This window comes from Apiospora marii (assembly GCF_038362585.1).
Source record: "Apiospora marii strain CBS 49790 chromosome Unknown utg000013l_segment0_segment0, whole genome shotgun sequence".
Taxonomy (NCBI): domain Eukaryota; kingdom Fungi; phylum Ascomycota; class Sordariomycetes; order Amphisphaeriales; family Apiosporaceae; genus Apiospora; species Apiospora marii.
The window spans coordinates 1364934-1380656 of NW_027117384.1; the positions used below are offsets into that span (position 1 = coordinate 1364934).

The 15723-nt window shown below is 55.0% G+C and overlaps 5 protein-coding genes across 5 annotated transcripts; 2 read left to right on the forward strand and 3 right to left on the reverse strand.

The window, feature by feature from the left end:
- Window positions 1-473: 473 nt before the first annotated feature.
- Window positions 474-4166, reverse strand: PG985_015566 (uncharacterized protein; the record flags this gene model as incomplete). The annotated part of the gene is made up of 2 exons (XM_066835332.1): window positions 474-734; window positions 975-4166. 2 exons carry the CDS (start codon window positions 4164-4166, stop codon window positions 474-476), a joined length of 3453 nt encoding a protein of 1150 aa, XP_066676535.1.
- Window positions 4167-5041: 875 nt separating this feature from the next.
- On the reverse strand, window positions 5042-5866 carry PG985_015567 (uncharacterized protein; the record flags this gene model as incomplete). Its single annotated transcript, XM_066835333.1, has 1 exon — window positions 5042-5866. The coding sequence occupies one exon, from the start codon at window positions 5864-5866 to the stop codon at window positions 5042-5044; it is 825 nt and encodes a 274-aa protein (XP_066676536.1).
- Window positions 5867-6374: 508 nt separating this feature from the next.
- PG985_015568 (lipase ATG15) lies at window positions 6375-8303 on the reverse strand (the record flags this gene model as incomplete). Its single annotated transcript, XM_066835334.1, has 2 exons — window positions 6375-6688; window positions 6743-8303. The coding sequence occupies 2 exons, from the start codon at window positions 8301-8303 to the stop codon at window positions 6375-6377; spliced, it is 1875 nt and encodes a 624-aa protein (XP_066676537.1).
- A 1668-nt stretch (window positions 8304-9971) lies between these two features.
- On the forward strand, window positions 9972-11595 carry PG985_015569 (uncharacterized protein; the record flags this gene model as incomplete). Its single annotated transcript, XM_066835335.1, has 3 exons — window positions 9972-10991; window positions 11047-11177; window positions 11238-11595. 3 exons carry the CDS (start codon window positions 9972-9974, stop codon window positions 11593-11595), a joined length of 1509 nt encoding a protein of 502 aa, XP_066676538.1.
- A 1015-nt stretch (window positions 11596-12610) lies between these two features.
- Window positions 12611-14977, forward strand: PG985_015570 (VPS9 domain-containingprotein; the record flags this gene model as incomplete). The annotated part of the gene is made up of 3 exons (XM_066835336.1): window positions 12611-12942; window positions 12999-14727; window positions 14792-14977. 3 exons carry the CDS (start codon window positions 12611-12613, stop codon window positions 14975-14977), a joined length of 2247 nt encoding a protein of 748 aa, XP_066676539.1.
- Window positions 14978-15723: the final 746 nt, after the last annotated feature.

Genomic DNA, 15723 nt, shown 5'->3' on the forward strand with positions numbered 1-15723 from the left:
GGTTTTGGGTGTTCTGGCCGCCGAACTGGGGAGTATCTCGTATGGTCTAGACAGGCCACGATATGTTCGTTGGGAACCCAATGTGTCATTGTGATGTCTACCAGGAATTATACATACTCAAACAAGCGTGAGGCCCGATTACCCAGCCATGTCTCCAGAAACCTCTCTAAGCCCAACTCATCTTCACGGAGATCCAGTGGTTAGACGGTGAGACTCTCTACCTTCCTCGGGTATCCTGCCCCAATAGAAGCCGGCTTGGTGTTTTCCTTACCACAAACCACAGGCTCATGCGCCAAATTACGTATCACCTTCTTTTCCTAGTCCTACACAAGCCCGCAAACCCCCATTCTCCAAGAGCTCTGCCGGGCCGTCCCAACCTATCTCGCCAGTCGAGCAAACCTCTCCAGGAGTCTTTTCTGCTGTCGACGGACTCATCCACCCAAGGCTTTGGAGGCCAGCGCGGCCCCGGCTAGTCACCACCAAGACGAGCCGCCCGTCTTGTTGGGCACGCCCTGGACCTCGTCCTCGGTGCCCTTGCCCTCGTTCTCCCAGTACGAGGTGCCCTGGGCCGCCGAGGGGTCGCCCCAATCGAACTCGCCGCCACCGCCATTGTTGGTGTTGAAGCCGTCGCCGAACTCGTCGTTGTCCATGACGTTGCCGCCGCCGGCGGCGGCTTGGGGGCTGCTGCTGCTTTGTCTCTGCGGTGGTGGTTGCTCGTCAGCGGTGGGCCAAGCCTGGAAAGGGGGGGAAAGAATTGTCTAACGTTAGTGGGTTGATCAAAGTAATGTTTTAAGTTGAGAAAAGAGAAAGAAAAGTAAGAAAGAAAAGAAAAGGGGGGTAGGAAAGAAAAAGGAGGGATGTTAGTATCATAAGGGGGGCAAAGTGAGAGAAGAGAAAAAGAAAAGAAATAGGGGCTGGTTGGCTACATGCCGTGCCGCCTAATAGTAAGGAGAAAATTTCCAAAATGTACTCACGCCGGGGATGTCGCCGGAATGGCGACTAGCGGGGCCGACATTGTCGTCGCCTGCCTTCCATGACTTTTTGCTGCCGTTTCCGGAGCCGTTGCCCTTGGTCTTGGACTTCTTGCTGCCCTTGGAGCTCTTGCTATTCTGGCTCTTGCGGTCTCCGTTGCCTCCAGCAAAGATGTTGTTGTCGTTGTCGACAGGGTTTGCGTCCCATCCACTACTGTCGTTGTTCGCATCTCCCCCAAAGCCGCCGGTGTTCATGCCGTTGCCCCAGGCCGGGTTCTGGCCGACGTTGTTGCTGGCGCTTCCCCAGGTCTGATCACCACCACCGCCGTTGTTGCTGGTATTGCCACCCCAGCCTGGGTCGCCACCGCCATTGTTGTTGCTGGTGTTGGCCCAGCCCTGGTCACCACCGACGTTGTTGTTGCTTTGGTTGCCCCAATCCGGTTGGCCACCGTTGCCGTTGCCGCCGCCATTATTGCTGCCGGCTCCCCAGTTATCTCCGCCCCCCTTGTTGCTTCCGGCGCCGTCCCAGCCCGGGCCAACGTTGTTCTTGTTGCTGTTGGAGCCGGTAGCCCAGCCCGGGTTAGCATTATTATTGTTGCTGTTGCTATTATTATTGCCCCAGTCCTGACCAGCATTATTGTTGTTGTTGGCCCAACCCGACTGGGAGCCTTGCATGGGAGAGTTCTGCGCTCCGTTGTGTTGGCTGAAACCGTTGCCAAACTGCATGGGGCTCTCGTTCTTCTTGCTGCCGCTTCGGTTGGATCCCCATCCCGCGGGTTGCTGCTGCTGGTTGCTTCCCGTAGCTGAGTTCTGTTGACCGTTGGAGCCGTTGTTGAAGCCGTTATTGAAACCCTGGCCCCAGTCGTTGTTGATATTGTTGTCGGGGATGGGGCTGTTATTGTTCCAACCCTGGGAGCCACCGCCACTACCACCGCCAAAGTTGGCAGTGTTGTTGTTGTTGGTATTATTATTGTTATTCTGATCACCTCCCCATGCATTGTTGTTGCCACTTCCGCCCCAGTCGCCGCCGTTGTTGAAGCTAGTACCGTTGGCTGCCGGTGCACTCGTGGCGAAGCCGTTGTCCTGCCCGTTCCATCCTGCGTAGCCTGCGTCGTTTTGGGAGTTGTTGCGGGCGCTGCCCCCGCCGCTTCCGCCCTGACGCTGGTCCTGGGGACTGTCGTGCTTGCTGGAGTTGCTCTTCAGGCGACTGAGGAAGCTGTCGACCGTCTCGCCCCCGTAGTTGACCCTGCTGTCGTTGTCCCCGTCCTTCTGGCCAGAAGAGGTCGTCTTGCGTCCGCCGCTGGCTTGGGTCTTGTCCGACCGGGCCCAGATGGTGTTGGAGTCCTTCCCGCCGACAGGCTGCTTCTTCTTCATCGCGCCGCGCGGGGGCACCGCGGCCGCCTTTTCCGAACCGCGCTCGGGTTCGGTCTCGCCAAATCTGGAGCTGGGATCTTTCGCACTGAAGGCCACGTTCTTCTTCTCCTTGCGCTGGACGGCGTCTACGCTGGGCGACGACTCGTTTTGGGGGGACGCTGCTGGTTTTTCGCCACCCACGACTGCGGTGCCCCAGCCTTGGAACCAGGGATTTGGTCCTGCGGCGGCATTTGGTGGGGCCATGCCCATGGGAGGTTGCTGAGGAGGCATTGGCATGGGGCCTTGCTGGGGGTACGGCGCTTGTTGAGGTCCCGGACCCTGCTGGGGGTAAGGAGGCTGCTGGAATCCCGGCCCTTGCTGAGGGTAAGGGGGTTGCTGGAATCCCGGGCCCGGTTGAGGGTAAGGCGCCTGCTGAGCCCCTGGGCCTGGCTGCGGTGCCCCGTGGTTGCGTGGAGCATCCTGGAAGCCATGGTACCACGGGTTGTTGAGAGGATGGGGGGTACCGACAGGGGGGTTTTGCTTGTACGATCGCTGAGGGTAGAGCTGGCTGTAGGGGTTGCCATACGCAGCACCGGTGTAGTGGCGCAAGATGCCGTTCTGGGTATCGTGGAACGCATTTGGTTCGGGGTCGGCGTCAGTCTCGAGTACGTGCTCTACATGCGATATCTTGGACTGAATCGGCAGCATCAGGTTTGGCCTGCGCAGCTCGGGCGGGGGGTGATGAGGGGGGATCTTGGACCTCTTTTTTCTGTCCTCCTTTGGATCCTTCATCTTGGACTTTTTGGTCTTCTGGGGAGCTTCAGCTGCGACCTCGGGTGCCTTTTCCTCCGGAGGCGGCGGCGTAGGATCCGGGGCGGGTTCGGGCTGCGCTTCGGCGGCGTCATCTTTGGCTTGGGCTGCCTTCTTCCCGCCCTTCTTGTTGGACTTGGCTTGAGCTGCTTTGCCCCCCTTTTGGCCACCATTCTGATTGGCGTCTTTCTGATTCTTGTTTTTGCCTTTCTTGGGAGGCTCCTCTGGCTCGGGCTCAGGTTCGGTAGTATCTCCCTCCGTCGTGCTGGCCTCGGTATCCTCCGACGTCTCCACGGGCTTCTTCTTCTGGTTCTTCTGTTTACCGCCCTGCTTGCCCTTGTTTTTCTGGGCTTGTTGATTTTGCTTGCCTTTCTTCTTCCCGCCCTTACCCTTATCTTCTTCCTCTTCCTCCTCCGAGGGGGCTTCGGAAGTCGAGGCTTCAGCCTCAGATTCAGACTCCACAGCCGTTTCCGAATCGTCCTGTGCCTTCTTCTTGTTTTTCTTCTTGGACTTGCCGTTCTGTTTGGCCTTCGCAGCCGCCTCCTTCTCAGCCTTCTCGGCCTTGTACTTTGCGTGCATTTCTGCAGCAGCCTTGGTTTTCAGCGATTCCCGGCAGGCGGCGCAGAGGTCACAAGGACAGTCCGGGTCCATCTCGTGCTCTTCCTCTGTGGTAGCATCGTCACTTGCAGCCGCAGCGGTTGAGTCGGCGTCCGAGGATTCAGCGGGCGGCTCGGCAGCAGGCGGCTCAGCAGCAGGTGGCTCCGGCTCTGGTTCGGGGAACTTCTCGGTGGGCTCCTTCAGTGCCGGTTTCAGACCCTCTTGGAATCGAACGTTCCTCTTCTTGTTGGACGCGCGAGGACGAGGCACGGTCAGAGAAACGGTGTCCTCCTCGGACTCATCGTCCGTCTCCCAGTTGATGGTTGCGACTTTCCTTGGCGGTGGTCGCTCGCGTGGTCGCCGCGGGGTCTCACTCAGACAGTTGCGTCCGACCACCCACTCGGCGAACGAGTTTGGACGACTGCGGTGACGCATGACGACGAGTGGGACAAGGTGTCTGTAGTTCAGTACAGAGTTGTCAAGGAATTGGTCCCAAGGTTGAGCTGGTTGAGAGTGTAGATGCCCAAATAATCGACGGAGTGAAGTGCCAAATGTGGTTGCTCGTGTAAGTGAACTCCCAAAAATGGGCCGGAAAGGTTAAACAAATTCTCGCCAAGGATGAATTGCCAATAGAAACAAAATCTCTTGATGAGAAAGTCTGGTTGGCTTCCAACGACAACGAAGAGATGAGGTATCGGTGATGGTGTGTCACAAGTTCGTGGCTTCCACTTGTGCAGACCAAGGAGGCAAGCAGCTCTTACCAATTTTCCTATGCAGGCAATCCAAAGGAAACAGCCAAGAGCCGTAGGAGCTGAGTAGAAAACGTCCAACGAATCAATGTGCCTGTCTTGGTGGATGAAGGAATGAGGAGAGTGGGACTGGGTTTGTTGACCTTCAAGCCACCTAGAGTGATGATCAAATGGGGGAACTCGAATTTGGTTACGAGAGTTGGATGTGGTAAACAAACTGAAGCCAAAGTGGTGCCGTATTTATTTCCCATGAGATGAAGCAGAACAACCAATCAATTCATTCAATGGATGGACGTATTCAACCCAGTGGTTCCAATGCCGTATCTTCCTCACGTAGAGTTGACATTGAAGATTCAAACACAGATTTGGCACTGAACAATCGAAACCAGCTTGGGATACACACAATCGCCTCACCTTGGACTGCCATTCTCGCATTAGGATACCGAAGAACTTATGCTTAATAATTCGCTCGACGTAACCACAACGTAGACTTCCTGTAGTTGAGCGGCTAGCCCGTCTTGTCCACTGCCATTGTCTCATAATAATAATACATCCATCCTCCTACAGCTTCGCCTTCTCCTGAAGTTCCTGTTCCGCCCACGCCCGATTAATCCGCACATTCCGCCAGAAATTCCACGCCCCCGCCGCGACCGCCACGGGCGGGCAGAGCAGCAGCAGCATATTCCACCAGCCGGGGCTCCGCCGCTGGATCTGCGCCATGGCCGCGTCGATGTTGGCCTTGAGCTCGTCGCGGGAGCCGTCGTTCCAGACCACGACGCCCCGGTCTTCGCCGCGGGCCTCGCAACGGCGGGCCTTGAGCCGGACGTCCATCTGGCTGGCGACGCGGTTGCGGGCGTCGTCGGGCGTGAGGTGGCTATCGCGGTCCGTGAGGCGGCGCATCTGGACCTCGGGGTCGCGGACGGCGACGACGACGACGACGCCGCAGAGGCGGTCGAGGGCGCTCTCGAACAGCAGCGGGATGTCGAGCACGACGGCCCAGTGCCCGCGCAGGTAGCAGCCGAGCAGGGCCTTGTACATCTCGCGGCGCACGGCCGGGTGCACGATGCCGTTGAGGACGCCGCGGTCGCGCCTTCGGTCCTCGCCGTCGCCGAAGACGCGGCGGCCCAGCGCGGGGCGGTTCAGCGGGCGGCCCTTGCCGTCGAGGCCGCGCTCCGGCAGCGTCGCCGAGGGGGGCTCGAGCAGGTCCGGCGTGGTGGGGCCGAAGTGCTTCACGATGGCGTCGTAGCCGCGGGTGCCGGGCTCGACGACCTTGCGCGCCAGGACGTCGGCGTCGATGATGGGCAGCGAGTACGGCGCCGACGAGAGTATGGATGACACGGTCGACTTGCCGGTCGCAATGGAGCCGGTTAGGCCGATGAACAACATGGCGGCTGGCCCTTCCTTGTTTCCCTCGAGACTTTCTTTCCCTCTAGTGAAAGGTGGTGTGATGTAGGCCCGGTTGAAGTTTTAGCCGCAACAGTTTAGGAATCAATCACATTGCGCTGCCAAATTGTTGTTGGCTCGGTTGTAATGCCTTGTCTGAGATGAGCCGCTTCCATGTGACTTTGGGGGCCGCATCGCCGAGTGCCAAAAGGTGGGGGTCCCCATGTCATCATAGCTTGGCATCAAATCAGCCTTTGGCGACCCCCTTACCCCCTTGACCAAAATTAACACTCTCCTTGTACTCATCTGGTTACTTATACAGAACACTGGCCGAGGTATTATATCTGCAGAATACAGTGTCCACAGAGATTGCAACATCCATCAATAGCATGGAACAGGCAGTGAGCAAAGATCCATAAAGTGACTAATATCAAAATATTGTACCATTCTTTCCTTCCTTTGCAACCTAAACCCTAAATATGTATGCGGTCTAATAACAAAATCAAGAAAGCTATATCTCGTCGTACACTTCTTCTCTACTGTCCGTAGAAGTTGGCATAGCAGGCGGCGCAGTAATCAAATGCGTGTCTGTTGCCTTGGTCTTCTCCTTCTTATCGTTGCATCCGAACCAACCGGGAGTCTGGCAGCTCGTTGTCGCTGATGTAGACGTGGCAGTCGGCGATCGCGCGGAGGCGTTACTTGTGCTCGTCTTGTCATTACATCCGAACCACCCAGGTGTCTCGCAAGTGGTAGTAGCACTGGTTGTAGTGACTGTCGGCGATTGAGTACCGCTGGTAGTAGTTGTCTCGTCCTTGCATCCAAACCCTTTTCGCTGTTAGTTACATATAACATAGCCGGGATCTGTAGCTTTCAACTTACATCCTGGAGTCTTGCACGTCGACGTGCTCGAAGTCGAGGTCGACGTGGCTGTGCCGGTGGTAGTGGTGGACTCATCGAGACAACCCCACCAGCCTGGGGTTTTGCAAGTGGCAGTCCGGGTGCGTGTTTTGGAGGCGGTCGAGGTAGTAGATGTAGTCGTCCCGGTGGTGCTGTTGCTCTCGTACATCTTCCAATTTCCACAGTCACGGCATTCAGGGGTAGACTTGCACTCCGGCACCGTGTCATACTTCCGAAGCACGTCGTTGATAACGCTACGAATCTTGTGCGTGCCAATCCCGACACGCCAACCCTTATCTGCCACGGTATCGTACACGCACTCTAAGCCTGTATGGCACGACGATTCCAGGGCATAACCGGCAAACGAACACGAAGCGGTTGCACCGTTACAGGTACCGATATAAATAGGATCGGCCGTATGCCCGAAGTGTGCAGCTCCTGTGTATTCGCGGGTTTGCGGGTATTGGGGATCTGCGTGCGGAGGAACCGGCAGTCCAAGCCTGGCAGCCGCAAGCGCTTCCGGAACAGCCTCGAAAGTGACCGCTGGTAAGCCATAGGTCAGGCCGAGCAAGGAACTAACCGCCCCGCCGAGAGAATGCCCAACGACCCAAATGTTCGCATTCTCGTATATCTCGGTGACGTTCGCGTATAGCTCCCTTGCGGCTTGGTAGTAGCGACTCTCCTCATGCAGAGCCTTCTTGACACAGGTGTTGTTGCAGCTATACGTGCCCGTGGCACAGTCGCAGACCTGGTGCCATGTCCACTGCCCTTGCTGTGCGCAGCAGCAGCTGAAGAACAGATTGTCGTTGATCTTGTCTTTTGTAGTTGTCCCTTCGCCGTCAAACACCGCAGGCGACGTGCCCTTCAAGCCAATGATTACGGTAGAATTCGACTCATCTGCCCAGATGTGACCGCGAAGGCCGTCCGACTCCCAGCCAAAATCGGCACTTCTGTTGAAGGGATACCCAACTTCATCCCAATCAGGCAGACCGGGCTTCTCGACGTAGGCATTCGCCGCCACCATGGCCATGCTGATTACCGTATCCTTGTCGGTAACATCGGGACCGGGCACATCGTCTACAGACCATGCAGATGGCGAGCTGGCGAGGACATAGCCGCGCTGCCGCGACTCCGCGACGAGCGGGTCCACCACTTGGGGTCGCCGGTCTACCAGACGCTCTATCTTGCGTGGCTTGCTTTTGGCCTTGAGCGACACAACCTGCTCCGCGGCATGGTCGTCTTCGGCAGCAAGCCAGACTTGGGCATCGGTATCGGGAATGTCGCGTCGTCGATGGAGGCCGGGATGTCGGTATGTCCCATGATGGAAAATGTGACGTAGGGTGAAGGTGTGGTCGGCCGGTTGCGGCGGCTCGGGAATCAAGGGAGATAAGATTGGCGAGTCGGCCAGAGCGACTTGCCCCTGGTCATCGAATCTCGACGCGGCAACGGGCGATGAAGAGAAGGCTAGGAACGATAAGAGCAGCTGTGCGGTGACCCTGCCAGCAGAGGCGCACGTTGAAGGTCGCTGATGTCGCGAGGCCATTCTTGGGCGATGCAGCTGTTTCGTATCGTTTCGTATCGTATCGATTAGGAGTTGTTTATGAAGTCATCAGGTAACACAAGCGGAGTAAGTAAGTCGGGGAGGAGTGCTGGATGGATGAGAGAAGGGAAAGAAGCCTTGCAATATGTAGATTGAAGCTAATCTAGAATAAAGGTTAGATCAACGATGAGTTCAAATGGAAGTGTAGACATCGGATGCACATGTTAGTAGAGTAGTCATGGGATAATAGATGTAGTAGTTGAGCAAATAGCCAGTGCAATGCGTCGTCTCCACTGAATCGCTACCGCGTGCCACTATGGTCGCCTTAGGGAAGGGGGACATGACCTATGACATGACCTACTGTAGCCTTTTTAAGGTACAGTAGTGTAGGCTTGGTTGGCTGGAATGCGCCGGTCCCGCTACCATGCCTACCACCTACCTTAGGTACCTTAGGTAACTCCCCTACTGTACTTGGGTACTGCCTGGAAGCCAGCCACGCTGCTGCCACGGCCCACGGCCCCCGCGCCTTACCCCGTTCGCCCCGAACTTTAGGTAATCTTATCTATCACCTCCAATTATGTACCTACATACTTACAACCATTGATCATTGCTTCTACATATCAGCCTACCTATGCTCCAACTCGAAATGCTGTAAGCCGTTGTATCAGGTATCTACGGTAGAAGTCTGCTTATACTATTGTTGTTGAAGCTTTGCAAGAAATCGGACATGTCCTTAAGGTCGCCCATGCCTTGAAATGAGGCAGAATGTGTATCATAACACAATGTGCAGGACTTATACCAAATTAGGACAACAAAACACCACGATATTATGTCCGTACTGAATAATTGCTGAATTAGGAAAGCCGTTCTACATACCACATACCTACCTAATATGAACATTGTACTGAGCCTCTACCAATACTTAGATATGGTACCTGTTGCGCAACCACAGGTACGCGCGGCAGAGTGAACACTGTCTAGATCAGATCCTGATGGGGAGAACGTAGTCCTCACAAACGTGGCCAGGGGAACACATCATGTAGAAAAAAGACGCGTGAAGTAGACATCGCATTTTTGAACAGGGGCGGCATCCAATCGGTATTTGATGGAATGGTTCGGCAGAATAAACCCCAACGGTTTTCATGCCATTAGAATCCATGATCCTCGAGGCCTGTTTTCTTTTTGCTCCAGAGTCACATCGGGGGCGGAGACGGAGCCGTGTCTGTATAAGGCCTGGCCGTATGGGTCTGGATGCGGGGCGTCGGCAACATAATTGATGTATGCATGCAGTGCTGTTGCTGTATGCGCCAGGCAGCATGGATGCGGCATCGAAAATTTTGGCATGGCTTCGGTAAAAGTCCAGTACGGAATGGAGGGAGTAAGCTATTTGTAGTTGTCCAAGTTCGAAGCCCTGTGCCTCATACTGAGCGCGATCAATTAGAAGCTGTACGGACCCGATTCCATAGAGCCACGGAGACTTGAACCGATGCGAGTCAAACCCCCGGATTGTGGGTAAGGTGTGATTTCCGCTCAGGCGTATTTATAATAGTAGGCCAAGTCTTGGATCATGGGTATGTGAGGGGGCATAAAACTCGGTAACCGGCAACCAACCGACAATGAAGTTTGGGCCCTCTGCCTCATCCTTTCTTTAACCGCATCGGCGTCGACAACATGGTTTCCATCAAGACCGTCTCGCTCGGCGTAGCATGTCTCCTTTATGGAGTACAGGCTGGTCCGACTGTTAAGCTTGACAATGGCATGACCGTACGGGGCCGCACATCTCCCGTCGCCCCCTCCGTGGCCGAGTTCTTGGGAATCCCCTATGCGAAGCCTCCGGTCGGTGAGCTCCGCTGGGAGCCGCCCCAAGCGTATGCGCCCCGGCCCGAGGAGGACTCCGTCATCAACGCGACCGCACTGCCGCCCTCGTGCTGGCAATACATCTCGGTGCACCCAGCAATGATGCGCACTGATGATCCTGAGTTCATGATTGGGAACGCAGGCATGAGCGAGGATTGCCTGACCACCAGTGTCTGGGTACCCGCCAACACCGTCAGCCAGACGGCCGAGCTGCCCGTGATCATCTGGTTCTACGGCGGAGGTTTTGCGACGGGAGGCACCGATGTCCCTTACCAAATTCCCTCCAAGTGGATCGAAAGAACCCAGGGTCACATCTTGGTGTCCTTCAACTACCGCATCAACTTGTTTGGCTTCCCCGATGCCGCCGGCGTAACCGAGCAGAACTTGGGCCTGATGGACCAGAGACTCGCTGTCGAGTGGGTCAGGGACAATATCAAGAGCTTCGGCGGAGATCCGAAACGCATGGTGATCTGGGGACAGTCGGCCGGATCTGTCGCGGTGGACTACTACAACTTTGCCTATGCCGATGACCCCATTGTGGGAGGATTCATCATGAACTCTGGTACTGCTCATCTGAACCAGCTCATGAGCAACGACGTGGTCTATTCGAACTTCTCCTTCGTAGCCGAGGGCTTGGGCTGCGGAGGCCAGCCAGATGCGGCTTCCGAGTTGGCCTGCATGAAGAAGGTGCCGGCAGAGAAGCTGGAGAACTTTGTGGCCACATATGAGGATTCTGGCGACAGTCCCTCCATCACCTTCGCCCCGATGGTGGACGAGAAGCTAGTGTTCGGGAACTACACAGATCGAGCAGCTCGTGGCGCGCTGTCTACTCTGGTAAGCCTCCGAATGACCCCTTGCAATGATTTCGCTTGCTAATGGCATCCTGCAGCCTGCTCTCATTACCCACAACAACCAGGAGGGTCTTTTCATTGCCCCTTACTCTGTCGACGGGCCCGACCCAGAAGTCGCCGAAGGGCTCTCGAAGACATTCTTCTGGTGCCCAACATACAAAACCACGAAGTAAGCCATTCCTGCCCCGAAGGTCTAAGTAAGCAGGAATAGAACTGATAAGTTCCACAGGGAGAGATTGGCAGCTGGCCGTGCGACCCATCGAGCATTTTACAACGGCAATTTCACCAACATCTCACCTCGACCTTGGATGGGTGCCTGGCACGGCAGCGACCTGCCGCTCGCATTCGGAACCCATGCGGACTTCCGAGGGAACTCTACGGCGCTCGAGTACGAGACCAGCCACGCCATCCAGGACGCCTATTTGGCCTTTGTGAAGGACCCCGTCAACGGCCTGAACGATATGGGCTGGACGGCGTACGCTGGCGCCCGCGGGGTTGTTCGGACGTATGCCGACAACAACACGGTGGTAGGCTACCGCTCCTTGGATACCATCGAGTCTAAATGCGAAGCCATGGGGCTTGCGTAAATTAGCAAGTAGTATAGGCCGGCCGGATAGACAGGCAGGCAGGCAGCTTCTTTGGAAGTCAAAAAGATCATCCAGCATCAGCATGCATTGAACCACGGATGAGCAACTGTCATTCTTGGCACCGGTGCCTGCATGAGGTTTGACCATCTTGACTTGACGTAAGACATGTACCTACTTCAGGTATTCAATGGCGAGTCCCTACCTACTTGCCATTGCTAATGCGTTGGATACCTTGTAATTATTCCTTGGCTTATCTTCTTGAGCGAGTATCGTCAAACGCCTACCGGTATCAAATATTCGTCCCGTCTTATATTTCGTGTAAGTGAAGTAAATAGTAGTAATAACGGCCTCGAGTGGACATGTATTTTTAGTCCGAGACGGGCAAGTGGAGCACTGCCTCTAGGACAGTAACGGGTCTTGGTGTCGCGTCAGCCCTTCGGGTCGTTGCACGGAATGTCGCGTGGTTCAAGCTTGTAAAGTTCTAGGCAGAGGTCAGTTGGGGGGAGGCAGGTAGGGGGTACGTAAGAAATACAGCGTGTAGACCCCACCCCCCTTGGGAGGCAGGTCCCTGACGCATGAGGGCAGACGGGGTGGTGCTGGGGAGCCGCTGGGCGCCTTATCGACTGAGGTCCCTCGATAAGCTCCAGCAGCTCCCGCCGACCAGTTGCCAATGATGTTGCAACTGGCCTTTCATCATCAATGTCGGCGGCGAACCCATTTCCAGCTCCTCGATGAAGATGCTATAGCCCCGAATCATTTGCGCAGTGGTACTCTCCATTGAATTGCCTTATACTTATCACTCGTCGCCTTACTCGGCGAGCTTTCCATGACATGATCTAGAAGGCCGTCCCAACTACATCCAACACACTCGTTTGTCCAGGTAGCATCAGGTAAACCACACCCCTGCAATAGTTTCATGCTGCTTCAGCACTCTTGATGCACAACGACTGCGCTTTTGTTCTCGACAATATTCTGGTCCTCAATACTATCTTTCATTCCATACTAACCTGTGGCCATGTCCTTCAGCTCGATATTCATGGCGCCTCTAACGCCGGCTCAGAGCTCAGAGCCCCGACCGGGCACGCTCCGTACCTCGAGATCCTTTCCGCGTCCAGCAGTCCAGGAGACTACCATAGATCCTTTGACACGCGCGCAGCGGGCCAGCACATTCCAGAATGGCACCACCCCCGAGATAAAGGTTATCCAGACATCACCTAAGAAAGAAAATGACGGAGAGGGCCAGAAGGATACGTTCGAGACGGCCGAGACCGCGGAGCCCATGGAGCCACCAAGGGCTTCAGTAGACATTGAAGACATTCCTATAGAGCTTATCAGTTTGACCGACAAGTACGCCTCCCATATGCGCCGGATAGGATGTAGTCGCTAACAGGTCTAACTCGCAGCTTCATCGACGGCCTTTCAGCCAAAGTCAACGCCGTGCCGCCTAACATTGACAATTTGTCCAGGCGGTTCCAGGATTTCTACGCAACTGCTTCCCATCACATCCAGACACATATCGATAGTCTTGCCTCGAGGCAAAGTCGGTATGAATCACCACGACCTGCTGCTCCATCGAGAGCATCTACCGCTAGTATCCTGCGCGCAAAGGCGGCCTCTTTGACTGGTAAAGACAAGCCAAAGCCAGCGTCTACGACCGAGGGGGAGCAGCAGATGCTCACGGCCGAGGAGCTTGCCAACAGAAAGAAGGCCAGGATTGCCCTGGAACAAAAGAAGGTTCTGTTGGAAGAAGGGGTGGAACGACGACTGTGCGAGGGCATATACGACAGAATATACCGGCACAAGTCCACGCATGATACCGAAGCCGACGAGAAACTCAGATCCAAAACCGCAGCTTTGGGTCTAGTGGGCATCGGCCTTGCCGAACTTGGACTGGGGGTCAAGGTCGACGAAGATTCAGAAGACGACACAGATGCTGCTTTACAGAAGCAAGAAGAGATACGACAATATCTAGAGCAAGCGAGGAAAAACTTGACCACGATGCACGAGAAACGGTATCCCTTGGGAAAGCTGAACTACCTCAAGGCTGCTCAGAAGAGCATTGTGGACACTTTGTCGCACTTCCAACTTTCGTCTTCGGCGGACGAAATCATGCCTCTGCTCATCTACACACTGATCACGATGCCTCCTGAGAAGCTCGATGTCATCAGTGATCTCAAGTTCATCCAGCGGTTCCGATGGGAAGAGAAGCTGGACGGAGAATCTACCTATTGTCTCACCAACCTTGAGGCTGCCATCCTTTTTCTGGATACGGTCGACCTTGCTAGCCTTCGGGCTGACGAGTCTCTCACTGGGCCAGCCAAGCTGGGCAGCATGTCCGGAAGTCCTCGCACAGAAACGTTTCCGCCGGCATACACGCCAGGCATCTCGGAACCAACTCAGAGCGCAGCTTCATTAACTCCCACAGAGGCACAAGGGTCGAAGGCGCCCCCATCCCCGACGACTGCCAAGGCTTTAGCGCAGCGTCGTAGGCTCAGTGATTTGATACAGACACCAGCACAAGCTATAGGCAATGCACGGGACTCATTTTTTGATACGGCCGATCAGAGCTTTAAGAACATAAGCAACAGTCTGGGCGATAGTTACAACTTCTTCATCGGAAGACTTCGTGACACCACGGATAGCGGCAAAGAACTGATAGTTCCGAGGACATTAGACGATGCAAGGAAGCTCATCGGTACGCCACCTCCGGAGGACCCTGCCTCTCTTGACGGGTCTATACCTGTCCAGGGCCGCGAGAGCGGCAGTCCGGCTGCAAGCCGCGACGACAAGATCCTGCATCTTGTTGGCGGACGGAAAGTGCCTAGGGATCGGGATCGCAGCACAGATAGCACGAGGAGTGGGCGTAGTGCTAGCAGTTCCAAGAAGGTCGTCTTTGCGAATGAAGAAAGAGAAAAGGCCGGCACCCCTGTATCTGTGACCGGAGCATCTTCGTCTTCTAACCCGGCTCTGGTGGATCAGATGCGGAATCTTACAAACACTTTCAATCCTATGAACAGATTGGCAAGTATGAGTATGATAAGGGGTTTCGGACGGACAACACCTACACCTACCGCTCCCGCAAAGGATGCTCCTCCTCCAGGGAAACCCATGGAAGGCGGTGACTTGGCTTCAGTAAGGATTCCTTCGTTCTGTCTAACTTCCCACTAGGATTGGCCCCTAATTGACCGTATAGCAGGCCTTCCCAGATATAGCACCGTCGCTACCCCCTAAAGACATACCGCAAATTAATGGACCCAATAAACGCTTTATGGAGCTGCAAAACCCAGCCGACTTGAAGCTGGGCGAGGTCTTAGAACTGCTCCGCGACTATCGTCGACTAGCCAATGCTCTCAAAGAAAGGGATGCGTTCAAGGAGAACTAGGGGTGATGTGTCCCAGGGAGGCTGCGCTAGCGGCAGAGGAAGTATGCCCGAAAGAAGGACGATCATAAAGAGGCTCGAACTCCTCCAGGCGGCAAGTTGTCTATTACTACATGGGAAACGGAGTTGACGGATCGCATTGCAAGTGTCCTTGGATTTTAGAGGACAGTATAGATTTCGGAATGGAGCGTAGCGCTGCTGCGAGTCGTGTTTTTTGAACTGCAGGCCAACGGCGAGTATGTACGACGTTTCATTCATTCGGTCGTACTGGGTTAGACAGGCAGGATTAGACAATATCACTATCTCCCCATGACAAGACGCAATCCTTTTACTTGACAAAAGCCGTGTGTGTGTTTGTGTGTGTGCTTGCGATCTGATGGATTATCTGGCTGGTGACATCTCTGACACCTACCATTCTTGCAGTTTTATCATTCATCATCACCATCATGGTTCAATTTGGAATTGTTGAGTTTTAGTGTATATTATCTAGAGGACTGTGCTATCATATGCCAGTAACCCTTTTCTTCATTCGTATAGACAGACCAACACCCCATCCAAGCCAGGATGTATATAACCTGTCAGTCCTGGCCTTGAAGAAAACCCCCAGGCCTCAAAAGGCACGGCAGCAGACCCTCCTCATAGCGACGTAGAAGACCAAAAACGAAAACCAATGATGTATCAGTCAATCAGTGATCAGAGGGACCAAGCAAGAGGCGAGAGAGAGAGAGAGAAGAGGTGTTGAAAAGTGA